At 39.7% G+C, this 19222-nt stretch overlaps 1 protein-coding gene across 1 annotated transcript in view; it reads left to right on the top strand.

Annotated features, from left to right (window-relative positions):
- Nucleotides 1-19222, top strand: part of ABLIM1 (actin binding LIM protein 1) — a 158757-nt gene that overhangs the window by 79179 nt on the left and 60356 nt on the right. Inside the window, exon 6 of the mRNA XM_086752224.1 lies at nucleotides 446-539. Within this exon, the coding sequence (XP_086608350.1) occupies nucleotides 446-539 (94 nt within the window). The remainder of the gene's footprint in view (nucleotides 1-445; nucleotides 540-19222) is intronic.

Here is a 19222-nt window from a genome sequence, read left to right as displayed (position 1 = left end):
AAAAAAAAAAACTACATAACCTTACACTTAAAGGTAACTACTTATACTCTTGCAGACTACCAAAGATTTCTTTGCTGAAGTAAGCAAAAATTATCTGCCTGTGATAAAGACTCTGATCTCCTCTTATCCTCATGGACATAGCTGGGGGATGATTCCCTAGAATTGCACCACCTGTAGGTGTGGAGAGTCTGTTCTAAAGAATGAGATTTACTTCAGTGGTTTGTAATGGACGTCTTTTCTCAATGGGAATTTAAGGAATAATTTTAAGAGGCACTAATAAGAATATATTTTTTTTTCTACTACAAAATATTTCCCTTGAATTCTTATTCACTTTTACTTATTGCTGTCTGTAGGACTATCAGACTGAAGACATGGGAAGAGTGTAAGTCATGTTGTAGCTTGTATATTAAAAGGTGGTTTGTAATTTGTGGGTTCTCTTTTTCAGAGATGGTGCTCCTTATTGTGAAAAGGACTATCAAGTTCTTTTTGGAGTCAAATGTGAAGCATGTCGCCAGTTCATTACTGGGAAAGTCCTAGAGGTAAGTGTTTTGTAAACTAGAGTTTAAGAATTGGGCCTTGTCCCATTATGTCCTCATGCAACTGCAAAGAATAAAAAACATTCTCACAGGAAAGGTTTTCTTCTGCTGATCTTAAAACAAAGTTGCTAATTTTCAGAAATATTTTCAGTGTTTTAGCTCCTCAGTCATCAGGAAAAGTATGTGATAGTGAATTAATTGCACTAGTTTCTATGGAATTGTAATTTCTGTTTCTCTTTGTAATGGTGATGTGCAGAGTCTATTGCATTGCTTATTCTGTGTCAGATTTGATATATTTATAGAGGTAATTTGAGTACTGTAATCACCTTTGGCAACCGTAAGTTGCCAAACATTCAATGAGATTTCTCTTCTCAAATGAGACCAGGTAATAGGCATGATACTGAGAAGGTAAGAGGGAGAAATGTGCTGGAGAGGTGAATTATATGTTCAGAAACAAGGCAGAAAACACCTGGACCTTCTCTTGTTGACTCTAAGTTGGAGTCCTCAGTGTTCTCATAGAAACTGGCCAAATCTTTTTAGAGATGTGTATCTTCTGTTGTCAGTACTGATCTCAATCTCCCATGGCTGTGATGGGTCCCCTTTGAGCTGGAATCCTTGAACTGTGCACGGATTCCTCTGTGTCACCATTGAAATCTTTAGGGGACAAAAATGCAGAGGACCTTCCTTGTCACACTGTCATTGAGACATGAGAAGCAAAACTTACTTCCTTTCTCTGTAGGAAAATCTGTTCAATGGAAAGTTCATGGCCTGATTCCAGCTTTAGTGATCTTTAATATTCCACTTTTCCTGGAAAAAAAAAACAAAACCTTTACATAATAAAGTTTGTGGAAGAAGTGGGGAATCACTAAGAACTTCAGTTATAGCTGTATTTTGTGAAGAAGAAATTGGATGTACTGGATGTTTTATAATGAATAACAGAAAATAAACCTGACAGTGTTGCAGAACTAAAAGCAGTTAGAATTTACTAGTAAATGTGTATTATAGGTTCTCTTCTTTGTGTCCCAGCTACTGTGGATATAAGACTGTCAGCCCTCATATGAGAAGTTTCAGGTTGGACATAAAGCGGTAACAGCTTGTGGATTTAGTTCTGGACATTTCTCTGGTTCAGTATTCAGGATATTAACCAAGATGGTAGCCACCAAATGAGGGACTCTGAACATGTGTGGACACCCGGTGCATTTGTCACTGCATCTGTTGGAAGAAAGTACCATAGAGAAGTTAATTATCTATTAACTTAGGGTTATTAACTATTATCTGTAACTTTGGATTATTATCTTTTCACTGCAGGTTTGGAGACCCACATAGATAATTAGTGAGAACAATCAAACTTTTCCCTTGAGTTGGAAAGCTATGTCTCTGGCTTTAATCTGGTGGTCTGCTACCATCTGCTTATCTATTCCCATCTGCTGATGAGTTTTTTTCAGTTTAGTGCTACGTATTGGTGACACCCTAGCTGCATTCCAGTGTAGGAAGCACTGCAGGAGAGAAGTAACTGGATTTGTGAGACTGGGAAGCATAAAATAATTCTAAAATTATATTATTTGTGCATCTAAAATAATTCTAAAATTATTTTAGATGCACATGATAGGTGCTCCAATCTACTATTAATGCAACCTATTCAGAGACATGGGGATGAAAGTGATAATAGAGGAGGTTATTGGAGGAGTCTGTGGAGAGTTAGGAAGAAATAAGCTATTCCTGTTCGGAGTCTGTTGTGTACACAGCAGATGTGAATGTAGCAAGGTTGCGCTCATGTTACTCGTCCTAGCATCAGTGAGAAAGAAACCTAGCTTTTTGAGAGGGTTGTGAGCTGTATCGTTTCAGAACTGGGTAAGTTGAGCTGGGGAAGGATCAGTTCAATTGAACTAGGACTTAGCTGTCCATCAAAATCTAAGCTAAAGTTCAGGTTATCAGAGACATTGTGTCCTGGTAACTTGATGCAGTCATTTTGGCCGCAAGGTTGGTTTCTCACTCCATAGTTCTTACTCTTCTGATGATTGTTTATTACCAGGAGACAACATTTTGCTGAAGCAGAAAAAAAAAATGTCTAACCTCTTGCAAGGACCCACCTCTTCTAAGAGTTGGAATCAGATAAAAAAGATTTTAAAATTTCCATTTTACCTAGCTCCTGCAGAATCAGCATATGCTGATGAATGATAAACAGACCCTTTGAATGATCTTGTCAATATATGGAAATATTAAGCATGCTAAGTTCTGGATATGACTAGAAATTTTGCTTGAATATTTGTGGCTCTCATGGATTATCATAGGCACAACCCCTAATAATACAGTAGAGGGCAGCAGTAGTTCTCAATTTGTAACTAAGACTAAACTCTACAGTCTGTAGAAGCTGAATTACTCATATAATGCATCTCTTTCCTTATCTGTTTAAATGACATTTGAAGGCTGACTGCTATCTGAAATGTGTAGATTAGACAAGTCCTTAGAAACGTTCACAAAAAAAAAAAAATTAATACTGTGCAGTCAGGGAGGACAATCAGACATTGGTGTAACTGCATTACAGTATACATTAGCAGCCTGCATAGTCCATCAATAAGAGTTCTCCAGGTATCATCTGGGAATGCAGATGAAGGAAAGACATTCAAGCACGTTCTGTCATTAGATGATGCTTGAAAAGATTAGAAGATGAGCAGCTAACATTCAATCATCAGCAATTTATCAGAACTGTGGGCTAGTTTATAGAATCATAGAATAGTTTGGGTTGGGACCTTTAAAGGTCACCTAGTCCAACCCCCACTGCAGGGAGCAGGGACATCCCCAACTAGATCAGGTTGCATCCTGGTATTGCATCCAACCTGGCCTTGAATGTTTCCAGGGATGGGGCATCTACCACCTCTCTGGGCAACCTGTTCCAGTGTTCCACCACCCTCAGTGTAAAGAATTTTTTCCTAATATCTAATCTGAATCTGCCTCCCTCTATTTTAAAACCATTACTCCTTGTCCTGTCACAACAGGCCCTATTGAAGAGTTTCTCCCCATCTTTCCTGTAGGCCCCCTTTAGGTATTGGAAGACCACTGTAAGGTCTCCCCGGAGCCTCCTCTTCTCCAGGCTGAACAGCCCCAACTCTCTCAGCCTGTCCTCATAGGAGAGGTGCTCCAGCCCTCTGATAGTCTTCATGGCCCTCCTCTGGACTCTCTCCAACATGTTCATGTCCTTCTTATGTTGGGGGCTCCAGAACTGGATGCAGTACTGCAAGGGGGGTCTCAAGAGAGCAGAGCAGAGGGGCAGAATCACCTCCCTCGACCTGCTGGCCATACTCCTCTTGATGCAGCCCAGGATGTGGTTGGCTTTCTGGGCTGCAAGCACATATTGGCGGCTCATGTTGAGTTTCTTGTTCACCATCACTCCCAAGTCCTTCTCCTCAGAGCTGGTCTCGATACATTCTCTGTCCAGCCTGTGTTTGTGCCTGGGATTGCCCCAACCCACGTGCAGGACCTTGCATTTGGCCTGGTTGAACTTCATGAGGTTCTCATAGGCCCATCTCTCTAGCCTGACAAGATCCCTCTGGATGGCATCCCTTCCCTGCAGTGTGCTGGCCGCACCACACAGCTTGATGTTGTTGGCAAACTTGCTGAGGGGGCACTCTATCCATGTTGCTGACAAAGATGTTACATAGGGCCGGTCACAGTACCAGCCCTTGACGAACACCACTTATCACCTTTCTCCACTCAGACATTGAACCGTTGACCACAACTCCTTGAGAGCAGCCATCCAGCCAATTCCTTATCCACTGAGTGGTCCATCCATCAAATCCATGTCCCTGCAGTTTAGAGACGAGGACGTCATGCAGAACAGTGTCAAATGCTTTGCACAAGTCCAGGTACATGTCGTCAGTTGGTCATCGCTTATCTACCAGTGCTGTAACCCCGTCATAGAAGGCCACCAAATTGGTCAGGCATGATTTGCCTTTAGTTTCTTGGCTCCTCAAAAAAACCTTTTACACTGTCAGAGATGCACAGTTCCAAAGAGGCACTACGTAGACAAAAGGAACTAGTAGGTCAAACTTAGGATAAGAAAGTCATGTGTCAGCATGTATGTCTCCTTTGGGCAGAAAAGGTAGTCTAAAGGATGAGGTCAGAGCACGACATAAATCCTCCGGTAATAAAGGAGATGAACAGGATGCCACAGTTCAGGGAGAGCTTCAGATCTGTTTGATGCAGAACAGTTAACAATCTCCTTATCCTGTGCAGGAAATCACTCACAACCTTTCAGTACACTTGAAGTTTTAATTTAGATGAAGCTTGAGATTCTCACTGGAGGATTACTATCTTCCCTCTTTCTTTTCTTTGGCAACATTTCTTTGGCAAATGTGGGTATTTTTGATGATTTATATCATGTGGGTTGTCTCTTGTCCTACTGCCTCTCTTGGGAAGGAAACCATATTCTTTGTATGAAGTAGTACAGTTATAGGAAATGTCTAGGTAGAGGTTATGGCATTACTGACCAGCACAAGTTATCCCTACTAACATCCAGTGGGGGAAAAAAAACCAAAACACTTTGTATTTTACCTTTCTTAATAAAAAATGATAGTAGTAAATTCACTGATAAGTATCTTTAATTTTGTCAGTAAAATTTTTTTTTCATGTCAGGAGTAGGGTATAGTATTTAATCATGTCAATCCAGATTAATTATTAGAAGAGATTGGAGAGAAGTATATAGCACACTGTACACAAACACTTCCCTCTAATGGATCAGAAGTGATTTAGCAGCATGCCATTGTAGTGCTGCTTGATTTTTCTCATTATTCTTATTACATCTGGGACAGTCCATAGAAAAACTGAAGGGAAATGAAAGCATGAAACTTAGTTTTGGGTTTGCAGAGGCATTTTTCCAGTAAGAGATTAATTTATTTTTATTTAAAGAGAAATTGAGATTCTTTGCAACATCAAGGCATGCAGCTCCTGCTCATTTTTGTCCCTCACCATAGCTTGGCTCCTCTAAAAAACCAGGCTTTCAGATCTCTACAATGAGCAGCCAGCAAGAGAGGCAACTGCTTCTGATGTGGACCTGAGTCTTCATCGCAGAAGCAGCTATGCTGTACCCCTGGTAGACATCCTTAACAAAGCCTGTCAGAAGGGCCAAGGTTTGAGTTCAAGCCTTGAAAAGATGAACTCCCTCCAGCCGTTCTGTAGAGTTGATCCCTCTGCACAGTTAAGAAATGCATTACTAGAAAAGCAGTACTTATTTTGCTAATATCCACATACTGTGGAAGAACGCTCTATCTTCTAGGCCATAGATCTAATAACTTTCAGTAGCCATGAAAATATGCAAGAAAAATACCATGTGCATTTAAGTCAGCTCAGATATTTCTCATATATTATTTGGCACATAACTTTCTGTGACAAATAGTCACAGATGATAGGGGAATGCATGCCAACACAATAAATGTGATAAGTATCCAATATTAAATAGATATTGCAACTTCCTAGAGCATACCAGATACTTTAATACTAGAGTATTTCAGGATAATGTTGTCAAGGCAACAGAGATAAATGTTCTTCCTTGGGTTTCTCCAGCAGAAAGGAATCTTTATTTATGAAAAATTACTAATTTCCCCATTAACTCTGGTGAAAAACATTTTTATCACAGCATAGTGAGAGTGAGGACTTTCCCATAGATTTTCCACTAAGCTATTGTTTTCATAGCTTCCAGGCTTGCCTGGTGAAAGATGCCCATCTGATTCTAATCCTGTGAATTTCTGTGTTGACATGCATAACCCAGAAAATCTAAGTAAACTTCAGCACATATTTGTCTATTTGAAAGATGCTGGCCTAAATAATTTTTTTGTCTAATGTGGTTATCATACACAATATAACTATTCCTCCAGGGCTTAATTCAAAACATATTAATCAATGAGAAGCTTTCCATTGACTCCAGGGAGCGGTGGATCATGCCATGTAATTCATCTCTGCTTATCCAAAGTGTTTTATAAAACTTGTAAGTAGTATTCTTTCAACTCTGCAGAAGGAAGACATCAGGGCTGAAACAGGTGGATAATTTGCATGAAATCATACAGAAAGCCTGAGAATAAGAGTAGAGTCTTCAGATTTTCACTTTTTTCAGCTGTTACTGATGTGAACAGGATTTGATCTCATGATCTAGAGATTGAGATGTATACATTTACTATCAAATCCCTCAACCATCTTGTTACTCTACCCATATATTATAATAATTTGCTTAATATTCATTTGCAAATAAAAAGCTACTGTGTGATTTCTCCTGGCTGTGCATAGCTTGAGTTCCTGTTCTGATGGGCTGCTGCCAGCCCCATGTTTGTTTCCTGTGCACTGCTGAAACTTGCACACCACCTCGTGAGCAGTGGCATAACGCCATTTTAACAGATGGACCTGAAAAGAGAAATGCCAGGGCACCAGAAGGTTCTCTTGACTTCAGCCTGCAAGGTCAAGTTCTAAATGTGTTTTTGATATTGGAATTTATGCTGAGCTTCCCCTGATTTACGAGTAGTAATTTAAGATGTGGCACTTAACGTGGAGGAGGTTTAGTACTTGTAGATACCGTTAGCTTGATGTGCCAGAATTTTAAGATGTCTCATCTGTGCTGCAACTAACTCAGAGAGACGTCAGTTCTGAGACAACCTGACTTCTGAAGTTAGAAATAAATAACAATAATTATGGGGGGAAAAAACCAAACAAGCAGCTATGGTTATGTAAGGAAAGTGTATCCATATTTAAGAAACAAAGAAAGTGAGTGAGAAGAACCTGTAAGTTTCTTCAATTGTTGTTTTCAGAACTGGATTTAGAAACCTGTGCTGTGAGGGATTCACAGACGTTTATACTGATTCTTTACATGTGAATAAGTCTGTTCTAAATAAATAAATATAAATGACAGTAATAACATTGCTGGTTCCCGTATGAGCTATAAATGATTTATTAGAACAATGCCTGTTTATGTTGTCCAAGGAAGTGCCTTCTGCCAACACTTAACCATGCAGGCAGCTTCCCTCATGTCAGTGTCAGTATTCAGATGCTTCAGTTGACTGACTTTCAAGGAAACTCGGTAGCCTACATGTTTAAGTAATTTATTTTAAGGAGATTTAGGCTCATAGCTTATGTGAAAACATCACCCTTCTCTACAAAGATCCATGCAGTACAGAGTTTACTTAGGTACTTCAGTACATTCGTGCATCTGGTCCTGTGTTCTTATACCAGAACGCTTTCTAGGTTGAGGAACCATGTAGAGAGACTCTTAAAACAAACAGAGATTTCTTTCAGTTCCATTCAGAAATGTTAAATGAAAGCTTAACATGTATTCTTTTGCTGAAGGAAATATTTAGCAAGGCTGTTTTCCTAGTGGTTATGCAAGAAGTATCACAAAATGTGTCACTTACCAGACTTTTATGATGCAACTGTACTGGTAATACAGGTTAAGGTGATCTAAATTTTTTCTTTTCTAAATTAAGCAATTTATTAATTGAACAAAGACTAATGATATGATGGGTCAAAATGGGTTTGGTTTTGGTGGTATGTTAAGGTTGTGATAAATAATATCCCTGAAGAATATATTACCATTCTGTTTCCATAGCACTAGGTGTCTGCTGGTTTGGGTGCCTTATAGGCTTGGGAGAGACTTCGCTCTCAACCACTATATCCCAGGCACCATTGTCATCTTCACACACCATAAAAAATGCAGAAGAAGAGACGACACAGCACATGAGAGGAAGCAGTGAAGTTTAGTGCATGCTTCGTTAGTTCTATGATTTGCTTTTTTTGTGTTTCATTTTGCTGCTGTTACGATAAATGAGAAAACATGGTCATGTTGCCTGAAATTTCCCAGGTAAATTATAAGAAAAAGCAGAGGCACATGCTACGATCATCTGCTCTCTTAGTCAGGCAGGTATATACTGCAGACCACAGGGGTTTTTTTTTTCATTATGGAAAATACATGTTGAGAGATTGAATGGGGTCAGTGCACAGAGCCTGCTGTAAATTCATCAAATGTTCATGGAGTGTGTCTGAAGCATCGTCTCACCCAAAATGTGCAAACAGGATCGAGGGATACACGTACCAGTGTGAGAAGTGGCCCCAGCACTCTGCCTGCATTAGTCTGAATTGGACTGCAATACAATCTCACTGTAACTGAGTGTTTCTGACAAAACTAGACTAACACCCAGGAGGCTGTATAAATTCTTCAGAAGCTGTGAAAGTAATATTTCATAACTTCCAGATGAAGAGAGTGCTGATTTCATACTCTGCAGACTCCTCTCCCCAAGGGAAAAATGTTCTGAGTTGTATCAACATCGAACAGTGACACACAAGTGATGAGAAATGGTCCTGTCCCTGCCTTGGCTGGTATTCTTCCCCCTTTTCCTTTTTCAGAATGGCTTGGCTGAGCTGCTGCTGGGAGTGGGTTTAATGTGCAGGGAGGATTGTTTGCTGGTTTTGGTAGGTGTGTGCAGGGGAGTGCGTGAGTGCGAGCAGAGGAGGAGGGAGGCTCGGGGCTGGGTGCAGCTACAGGCACTTCATGGTGGGCTGGCTGGGTGAGAACACAAAGCCGTCCGCACATCCTTCTGGTAGCGCTCCAAATCTGAACAGAGGTGGAGGGGTCTCCCTGCCGGGCTGAGGAGGGAATGGACTTACACTGAAGAATTATATCCAGAAGGTAAACCCCTGGCTGTGAGATCTGAGCTGAGAGGGGAGAGGGGGCTGCAACTTTGTGATGTGACTGAATAGCTTGCCAGTGATACCGGAACAGGGTAATTGTACATTTGTTCCTGTACACCGGAATGATTTTTTAAAAAGCTGTATATAATTCCACAGTTCAGATAAAGAGAGTGCAGCTAAAATGTATTTAAGGTGCCAGGAAGAGAGGAGAATGGCAGAGGCTTGGGCTCTTTCTGATTGCAACTGATTGCTGCTGTATGGAGGAACAATACAATTTTTTATCTCAAGTAGGTTTGTTGGCTCTTTTGATCACTTGTGGAGATTTGTTGCATAAAAATAAGGTTAGAGTTTGTTTCTAGTTTCCTGCCTTTTTGCTGAGAAACATGTTTTATCAGTTAACATAGAACACTGTTTCTTTTAATTTTTTTTTTAATGTAGGGTTTGTTTGCATAAAAAATGGGGAAATGAGAAGTTTAATAATAACTCAGGATATGGGTAAATGGTTCAGACAGGTTCTCTATGTAGCTGAGTGGCAGCATAGATTTAATTTAGACTATCCTTTCCTGATGAAAAAGATCCTAATGTAATTGCCTAGAACACCACACCATGCACAGGGTCAAAAATCTAGAATAAATATACTTCCAGAAAAATACCATAAATTTCTTCATGTAAATATCTTTAGAATATCTTTTGGTGTTTTTTTTTTTTCCTTCCCCACCCCCCCACCCCCCCACCCCCCACTCTCAAAAGATTGAATTTGGCAAAAGGAATGTCTGTAGTTGGGAAAGACTTGACATATAAAGATGACAAAAGAGAGTATCTGAAGTTGACAGAACCATAACAGAAGTTCAGTTGCTATGGCAGCATGATCACAAGGCATTAACTTCCCAGCAGTGGTTTGGAAACCATTCTTCAGTCAATTTGAACATCAATAGGAAAAGGAAGAATGTTAAGAGGGTGTAGGGAGCAAGTTGCAACAAGTAATTTGAAAAAATAACCAATTAAAGCTTCCTTATTGCCACAAAGGGATTTGTGAAATCTTGCAGGTGCTTAAAAATACAGCTTATCTGTATAAGTTGCTTTTTTGAGTAGGATGTTGATGATGGGACCTATAGATGATCTTATAGGTCACATCCAACCATATGATTCTATGATTCTATGATTCTATGATTAGCATCTATATTTCATAGCACAGCATGTTTAGATTTTACCTTTTTGATTTAGTTAAATATTGTCTAGTGTGTTTCTTGACTAAATGTTACCAAAAAACTTTAGCAGGCTGGTCAAAATACTTCAAAAATGACCTTTCAGTAGAGGCATTTATATTCGTATAAAGTTTCTTGCATCCAACACCAGCCTTTGTGATATATAGCCACTGCATGTATTCCAGTAACCCACAACAGGTACTTCAGTAGCTTTTTCATGTCATGGAGGTGCACTTAACACATACCAGCTTTTAGTATAAGACCAACTTATTTGGATGACTTTATTTTTCTTGTTACATAGCTGTATTAAGAATTCAATTCCATGGTTGTCACTGCAGAACATGTCTTGCTCTCCTCTTGGAACAGTCTGCTTCAGGGAAAACATAATACTCTCTTTTTATTTTGTAGTTCCCATTGATTCTTCTGTTCATGTTTTAAACCTTTGCATGGTGCTAGTGCTACCTGCCACAATCGCCCGCAACAGAGATATAAAATTAATAATGATCCCTGCAACAAAGTACTTCCACTGGAAACACAACTTCCTCCAGTGTCGCAGTCTCACTGCCAGCTGGGATTTGGTGATACAGGAACGTGAGGCACTCTGTAGCAATACGAAATTATTTCAGCCTTTTCTTTCTCCCGGATTGAGTTCACCATGAATAGTGGATTACGTGGTGAAATATTTTTTTGCAGGATTATGATCTTTCATTTTGAAGTCCTGCTTTAAGTTCTCCGAGAGTTTGCTACTGACTTCTAGAAGAGCAGGACAGGACTTAGACCTGTCCCCTGTAAAAAGTAATTGTTGGGAAGAATGCAGCAATAGCATGTTTGAAACCTGAGAAGTGGAGAAGAGCCTGTTGAGGCAAGTCTGTAGCTGTCACCTGTTTGTAACAGGCTCCATCCGGGTATTGTGTGCAATGTTCCCTCTGTGAGGACTCAGTCCTCTCTCTCTCTTGTCTGCTTCCTGGGGAAAAAAAAAAAAAAAAAAAGACAAACAAAACCAAACCCAAAAGATATGTCTGGAATCTCTAGGGTCTTTGAAGTCCACAGAATTAACACCTGTCTTTACTGAGCAGGTGCTTTGCAGATGAAGAAATATGATACACATGAGTATTTTGTGGGTGATTCAATGTTTGTATTGACCATCTGGAACAAAAAATGGGTAGATTTTAATTACATGCTCATGCTACAACAGAAGATCATACAGGTCTAATAGTTCTTTGAGTAGATATCTGGGGTGTTTGACACTTATTACGAGCCTTTTTCTGTGTAAGAGGGAAAAATGGTACACAGAAGAGATGCATCTTTTCATCGCCAGCAACACAGATCCTCTGGCATTTAAACTGTCTGTGAAACTAGCTTGGGATGTGTTGTGGTTTCCAGAGGTCTCTGAAATGAGCATCATAAATAATTTGAGTATAAATTAAAGTGTTAAGAAATTGACTTTTACACATAGCTTTTGGAGAAAGAGATTTTTTTTGTGTGTATACAGATGGATCTTCTGTGGCTTTGAATTCTGTAAAACAGTTGCATCTTGGCTGACAAAGGTTTTTTCCTAGCAATGAGGAGAGTAAGAACTGGGGCAGCTAAAAACTTTAAGCAGACTTATCTCTGCAGCACTCTTGAACTACTGCTGTTGTGGCAACAATCGTGGAGACCCTAAACTGAGTTGAAAACTGAATGGCAGCAAATGATATTAGGTATCCCTTTTTGTTTTACGTCCATCACCTCTTTCCTGTTCATCACCACAATAATATGTTGTATCGTGATTACTGTGTTGGAAGAGTTTTCCTGTGGTAACCAGAAATCTAGATTTTATACAGGGCTGAAGAAAACTCTGATGGGATGTTCATGCCAGCTAGAATTCAAAAGTATGCTTGCACAGTTTTGCATCTGTAATTGGAAATCACGTGTATCAGCAGTGAGAACACTGACAAATAGAATTAAAAAAAAATGTACTTCTGCCAAAACCAAAAGGCTTTGCTTTTAGAATAGTACATGTTGGTGGTCTGACATTTATTGAAACTTATTCTATTTGAAAAACTATTTCTCTGCACTAATTATGCACTGGTTACCTTGATGTCCTTTGTTATTTCCATTTTAAATTTAGTGTAACATAAACACTAGATTGTCACCTGTTGCTTGTTGTGGCCTTTTGCTGGAGGAGATTTCCAAAGGTAGCAGGTAGCCTTGCAGTTAATCAGGGATAAAACCCGTTCTTTAGACTTCTTAAAGCATTAATGGATCAGAATAGTTGGAATGACAGTGACTTTTAGGATCAGTTTGATACTAGAGCAGGTTCTAGTCACTAAAAGAAAAAATATTCCCTGCTCAATTCACTCCTAACATGTTTTCCTATTAGAATGATCTGTGAGTCTACTAGGTACCAATTAGTATGTATTGAGTGCTTCATGTCTACTTTGTTTCGTACAGGCTACCTTTGTTTTATATTCTTTAGTTATTTTCTGTGGATGTACTGTGTGTGACCTCATGTTTAGTTTCTTCCTCCCTCCTTTGGCCTTCGCAACTTCTGTTTCTCTGTTGTTCTTGGGACACTCCCTCTGAACTGAATGCAGACATCAGAATCGAGACTAGGCTTTGCTAAATCACATGCCAGAGGTTGCATAGTTCCTGAAACAGCCTTCTGATGGAAAACTGGAAAGACAATTTTGTGTTAGATGAACGAGAAAATCTACTACAGTTGTTTGGGTCTTGTGGTGCGCTACGCGGAGGTGCGGCAGGGCTGGGAGTCTGAGAATTTGAGTTCTCTGCTTGGTTCTCCTGCAAGCATTAATTTTGATCCAAGGTGAGTTGCTCAATCTCCCAAGCTCTCACTTGCTTCATAAGTTAGAAAAGTGGTTTGCGCTTGCCCACTGAATAGGTTAACGTGAGTTTTGCCCAGTGCTATGCTGATCTGTTTCCTCAACCTTCCCCTTACTACAAAGCACTGGAGGTTTTTCCAGTGTAACCTTAGACTCGGACTCTAATTATTCTGCTGTTTTGGTCCAGACCTGTGCTTCCTAGGAGCAGCCTGATGCATGTGTAAAAGTATCTCTCAATGTAAAGCCCATTGGAATGGATTTTAAAGTCTGAGGAACTTCTAAAATAATCTTGCTTGACCTTCTCTTTTCAAAATTGTAGAGCTTTTCCCTAGAAACCAAATTAAAGCTTATCCCTTGGGAAATTATTCTGCCTTGTTGTGAAGACTGCAGAGTGATAGTAAAGCCACAAATTTTCCCTCTTGCTGCTTAAATTGGCTTTATTTTTTTCACTTTATTTTGAGGTTAAATTTGTCTAACTTCAGCTTTTTGATGCTGTCATTCAATCAATGGGATTGAAAAGCTCATGCTCTTCCCTGCTGTCATCTACTTCCTTTACTTTTAATCGCCTGTCTGTTGTGATCTCTGAAGCCTCTCTCCAAATAATGATTTGACTCTGAGTCCTTCAGATTCACAGCTAAAGACTCGTGTTGTTTTGATGGTTGTCCACTGAACTCTATTCTGTAAACCCACGTGTACGTGCTCATCTCTGTTAGACGTTGCAGTATCTGTAGTCAAAACCAAAGCCATTTTTCTGCTTTTCCTCTATATTCTTTGTATACATTAAATGATCAGAAGAGCCAGTCATCTCAGGTACGTTGAGAGCGTTTTCTGGGTGATTAGTAATAGTGTTCTCAAACCACCCCTCTCAGTCTCATGGGGCCCTGCTTTCTTGGTTTGCAGGCATATTACGTTGGACTATTAAAACATACTTGTTGTGTTTAGGTAGCTTAAAGAAGCATTGTCTTTGAGTCATTTGCAGATTTACCAGGAAGGTTTTGTATTCTTGCTTGGCTAGTGGTAGAGGTGCCTCATGCTGTGGGTAGAAGGAAGTAATCTCTGAGGTATCTGGCTCAGAGAGCCTCTCCTGCTAACACATCCATCTGTCAGAGCACTGCCTAGCTATAGTCTTTTTAAGACTCTTGAGTACAAATTATTCGAGTCTTCTAATTTGTAAATGTTGACTCACGTCAAACACTATTCAAAAAAAATCTCACTCAATAAACAGTATCAGACAGGAAAAATAAGTCTTTTGGCATCGTCAAATGCAGACCAGAAAGGTACACCTCCTGAGTACTCCTGCCTTTTCTGGTCATCTTTCATTGTTTTTCATTTGTAGTTCACAAGGGACCTTTGCCTGATAAGGCAAAGTTATTCTTTGATAACTTTAGCTGTCTTACAGATTATTTTTATTTCTAGCTTAATGACTTGGTCATTGGTTTTTTTTTTTCTTTTTTTTTGTAGTTAGTATTATCTCAGTTCCTATGATTTTTCTGTGCCTCAAGCATATGGACTATGATCACTTTTTTGTTTGTATTGTAGTATTATAGTATTTATTACCTGCTGTCAGGTGCAAGACTTTCTGATTTATGAAATAATTCTGTTGAGTTTTTTTTCTAAGATACAAAGGAGATTTGCTAGTCACCTTTCTAGCTGGATTTCACCAGATTGAAGTCAGCTGTAGTTCTAAAAACTGAGACCGTTGTTTCTAATTAAAGAAACTAGTAATATCTCAGTCTTCCAAGATACTTCTCATTGTTTTGAAGATACCATTGCAAATACAACTTCAGTTAACGTGGCCCACTAATGCATATACATCAAGCTCTGTTCTTAGAAGTTCACCCAGAGGGACAGGTCGAGTATCAATCACTTCATGCAGAGAGTTAAAAGGAGAAATATGGTTTTGTTTCACTCTTCTACTCACATATTCCTGATAACTCAGCAGTCCTGTTATCACCTAACGAAAGAAAACATGAAGATGACTTGAAAAGTGGGAGATTCCTGTGGTTATGAAAGATGGCATATAGTATGCATCTGGTACACAATCCATTGACAAGACTCCACGCTGTCCCCTGACTTGTGCCCTGTGCCTAGCGCTCAGCAACAAACCCAGCAAATGGCTTTGCCTTGCTTTCAGCAGGCTGGCAGCTGTGGCTAGAATGGCTTTCTTGCCTCGCTGCAGAGACTGATCACTCCTCTGTACAGTTCAGCAGACCTACACAAGTCTTGGTAGTCAGCAGAGTGGTTTACTGGCTGGTTGAGACAAAGTTCTAGTTTTGCCAGTATTATTAGGCTGTTTGAAAAGGCCCTTGGCACCATGGTGAAGTTACTGTGAAGTAGCTTTGCTGGTTGATTCTGGTTCCAAACTGATCCAGCAATGTGAATGTGATTGTAGTAGAGTTCATTAGGTGAAGGGTCTTTTCATGTCAAAAATCCATGCTGGACAAATTGCATACAAGATAAAGGAATATTTAGTCCTCTAATGCTTTGTGAGGCCTAAAGATTACAGAAGATGTGGAAAGTCCACGCCTATACCTGCTCCAGCATTCCAACCCCCAGTAGAGGACGGGTTTGTATCAGCCATTGCCATTGATGTTGAAAAGTTCAAAATTTAAAAAAAAATCTGTGCAGTAAATTGAATGCCAAATGCTGGATTTTGCCCTCATATGCACCTGATAGAAGGGTAATGAAGGCAGTGAATTCACAGATTTGTACTGTAATTAGATTGGAATGAAACTACATAGAAAATCGTGTTAATTCACTTAGCTCTTCATTGCGAAACAGAACATGCACCTAAAGAAAACACTGCATGCATTCAGTGCTTAGCCTTCCTTTTTTTCAGAATATACACATTATCTTAATAAAATCTAGTACATATATTTCCTCTGGATTGTCTCTGATTAACTACACATTCAGTCCCTGGGATTAGGTTTCTCTGGGCATAAATGTAACCCAAAATCCTAACAGAGATGTTGTTGAAGTCCTGGCAATAAGCAATAAAGCTGTGTCTGCTATTGCTTTGCTCCTCTGTACCACTCAGAGCATCCTAACCAGCCCCTTTGGACTACTATGGCTGCATTTCTGAGTTGAGTGGAATTACCTTCTTCATACTACCAACCTCCTGCTGTTAACTGTGTTAATATAAATTCATAGCTTTGGTCTTCTGTGTAGCAATAGGTGGATTTGCCCAGAATTAATAGCTCCCATAAAGACCATAGTTGGTTGTCAGGCATTTCACCTGTGTGTGCAACTTGCTCAACATGGGATGTTGCAGGGAAGTGAGAACTCAAGGCAGAGCTGACAGTGCAGTCACAAGTGACTGAGATCTTACCAAAGGAAGTCCAGTTGATACTCAGCTGCCGTGAGGACTGTTTCTTCATGCCAGCAGAGCACTTGCACAACTGGGGATTTAGCCTTAGTCATTGCTCACATCTTTGATGTAAGGAAAAATTATATTCCAAGCTGCTAATAATGGCATTGCTATTAGCAGCAACTAATGAGTATAACAACATTGTATGCTAATGGAATTAACACTAATAAGTTAAAAGTTTATTAAAGTCTGTCTGTTAAGGAATATACTAGCATGACATTGGCAGTCACTGTTGGGATACTAGGAAGTATTTTTGTCTAAATATCAGAAACCAAGCATGAATTAACAGTGCAAGTGTTCATAGCAGCAGGCCAGCTGCAGTTTTGGCTTATCCAAGGCAACACAGCAAGCAATGGAAGGCTCTGAGGGTCTTCCATGTCTCTTACATGCACGTTGTCATTCAGATTTACAGTCACAGCCTCACGCTCTATTTTCCACTGTCCCCCAGTGTGGTGTCTTGTGTCTTGCAGCCCCAGCAGCCTGGGAACCGGCCGTGTGAGCTCCGCTTCCTGCTGCTCCATCCTGTCTCAGGTTGAACAGTGGCAGAGACTGCCGAGAGCTGCTTCTACTGAGATGTTGTGACAGTAGTGTTAAAAACAGCTTTAGAAGGTCCTAGTTTTAAAGGTACATATCAAACAAGGGTTTATCAGGCTAGAATTTTTTCAACGTTTAAATTGTATTACACTTTTCTTCCTTTGATAGTAACTGAGAAAGTTATGGTAGATTCTGAAGTTCTTTGTAAGCAAAGGAGCTGCACTTTCATTTTTATATATTAGCACAGATATTTGTAGTGGCTCACTAAACAGATAAGAGCCTGGGAAAAATGAGTGGACAGTTTGGGTCAGGATGTTATTAGAGGCAAATTTTGGTCTTCATAGTATTTGTGCTGTTCCAGCCGCCCGCGAGATCACAGAAGCCTGCAGAGAAGGAAACAATGGAATTTGATGTTATACCAGACATCAAACAGGGTTGAAGGTTCTGTGACCTCTGTGAGTAATTAAAATAAACCTTCACTGGAAAATGGTAGGCTACTGCCACAGTTCCTGTTTTACAATTCACAACATTCCTTAAGGGGTTTAAAAGATGAGTCCAAGTTATTCTTTATGCTGCTTCTTAGTCCTTAAGAGAGTTAAGAAATCAGGTCATTCTCCTCAGACTTATGGTAGAACTAAATATTTGATTAAGTTTGTCCATCAAATGGGCCCATTATAGGTGTTCATAAAAAAATTAAAAAAAAAAAAAGAAAAAGAACAGGGGCTTTTACTCTTAAATGTACTCTGAAAACTACATAGCAGTGTTTGTGGTATTTAAATAGCATTAGAAATGTAAAGCTTTCTACATGTTTGTCAGGTGATTACTAAGATATCTTTGAATAGAGATTGAGTGAGTGCAGCTGTGCAAATGTAATGCGACAAATATGCACTTAATTGTGTCCTTTGGCCAGCCGAAAATCTCTGTTGGTAATTAGTTCTTCCTCTACAGGACCCACTGGCATGTGAGCTCTCCTAGAGGGATTCTTGTTATTGTTCTCTCTGGCTCTTGTTCAGTGTTGTTCTGGAAGGAAGGACAGAACTGAAGGCATGAGTAATAGGAAATCTTAAGCTCTCACGTCCACTGAGGAGGAAAACATTTATTTAATCGGACTAGAGCTCTACAAGCACTCGGAGAATAAACGTTAGTCTTGTGGAAAGTGAAGACAAAGGGAATGGACTTGGAAAATAGAATCCTTGGCCTCTGAAGTACTGTTACCGTGGGGTTAAAGCTGTCTGTGTGCTCAACGCAGGTACTTTTTATGCTAGGTTTCTGGTGCACGTTACATCAGCGTGCGTGGAGCTGTATTTATAGCTCCTGGGCTGCAGTCATTCTTGCGATACTCACCATTGCCTTCCATGACGCCTACGACTGCCAGTACACTTTTGGCTTCAGGAGGTCCCCAAAGGTATCTTGATAAAGTGAAGGCCAATGAGCCTTCAAAGCCCTCTCTAAACAGTACACAGTGGTGTTTAAAATGGCATTGCAGACTGGTTTCATCAGCTAAGGAGGATTTATATCTTCCAACTGAAGTTATTTAAGAGAATATCTGCTGCAGGAAGGCTGAAAATTGATAGCTCCTGACTCTGAAAAGGTGATCTATGAAAAATTTGGGGGTTCGTTATTAACTATTATTATAGGTCTTGTTATTATTATAATGGATAATAGAGCTTGTACTTTTGCTAACGTTACTTGGGCCATGCCCTCTGCATAGTAGGCAGGCTCCCCTGTGTAGCCCATGGTCCGTGAATCCTGACTACTGAGCCTGCAGCTGTCATTCATAAGCCTTAGAGGAGAGGAGATTACCTGGTTTTATTCTCAGAACTGATAACGAGGAATAAATTTCTCTAATGATTGTCCTTAGTAGTGTTTCTCCAAAGTATTTTCTGAAGGACATTAAAAGTTATTTAACCTTTGTAGATTCGGAAATTGAAGCTCAATGTTGCTAAAGGCTTGATTCCAGTATAAGTCTTGAAATCACCAGAATAAATACAACCCTGCTACTACGTAAAATAATATTTAAACCTATTTTTGCACAGGAATATGCATATAATCTACATGTTGTGTAAGCAGATATATTTAGTAGTATATAGAAAA

The sequence above is a fragment of the Chlamydotis macqueenii genome, chromosome 7, assembly GCF_036417535.1.
Source record: "Chlamydotis macqueenii isolate bChlMac1 chromosome 7, bChlMac1.mat, whole genome shotgun sequence".
In the NCBI taxonomy this organism is placed as follows: domain Eukaryota; kingdom Metazoa; phylum Chordata; class Aves; order Otidiformes; family Otididae; genus Chlamydotis; species Chlamydotis macqueenii.
This window is presented reverse-complemented; position numbering and strand designations above follow the sequence as displayed.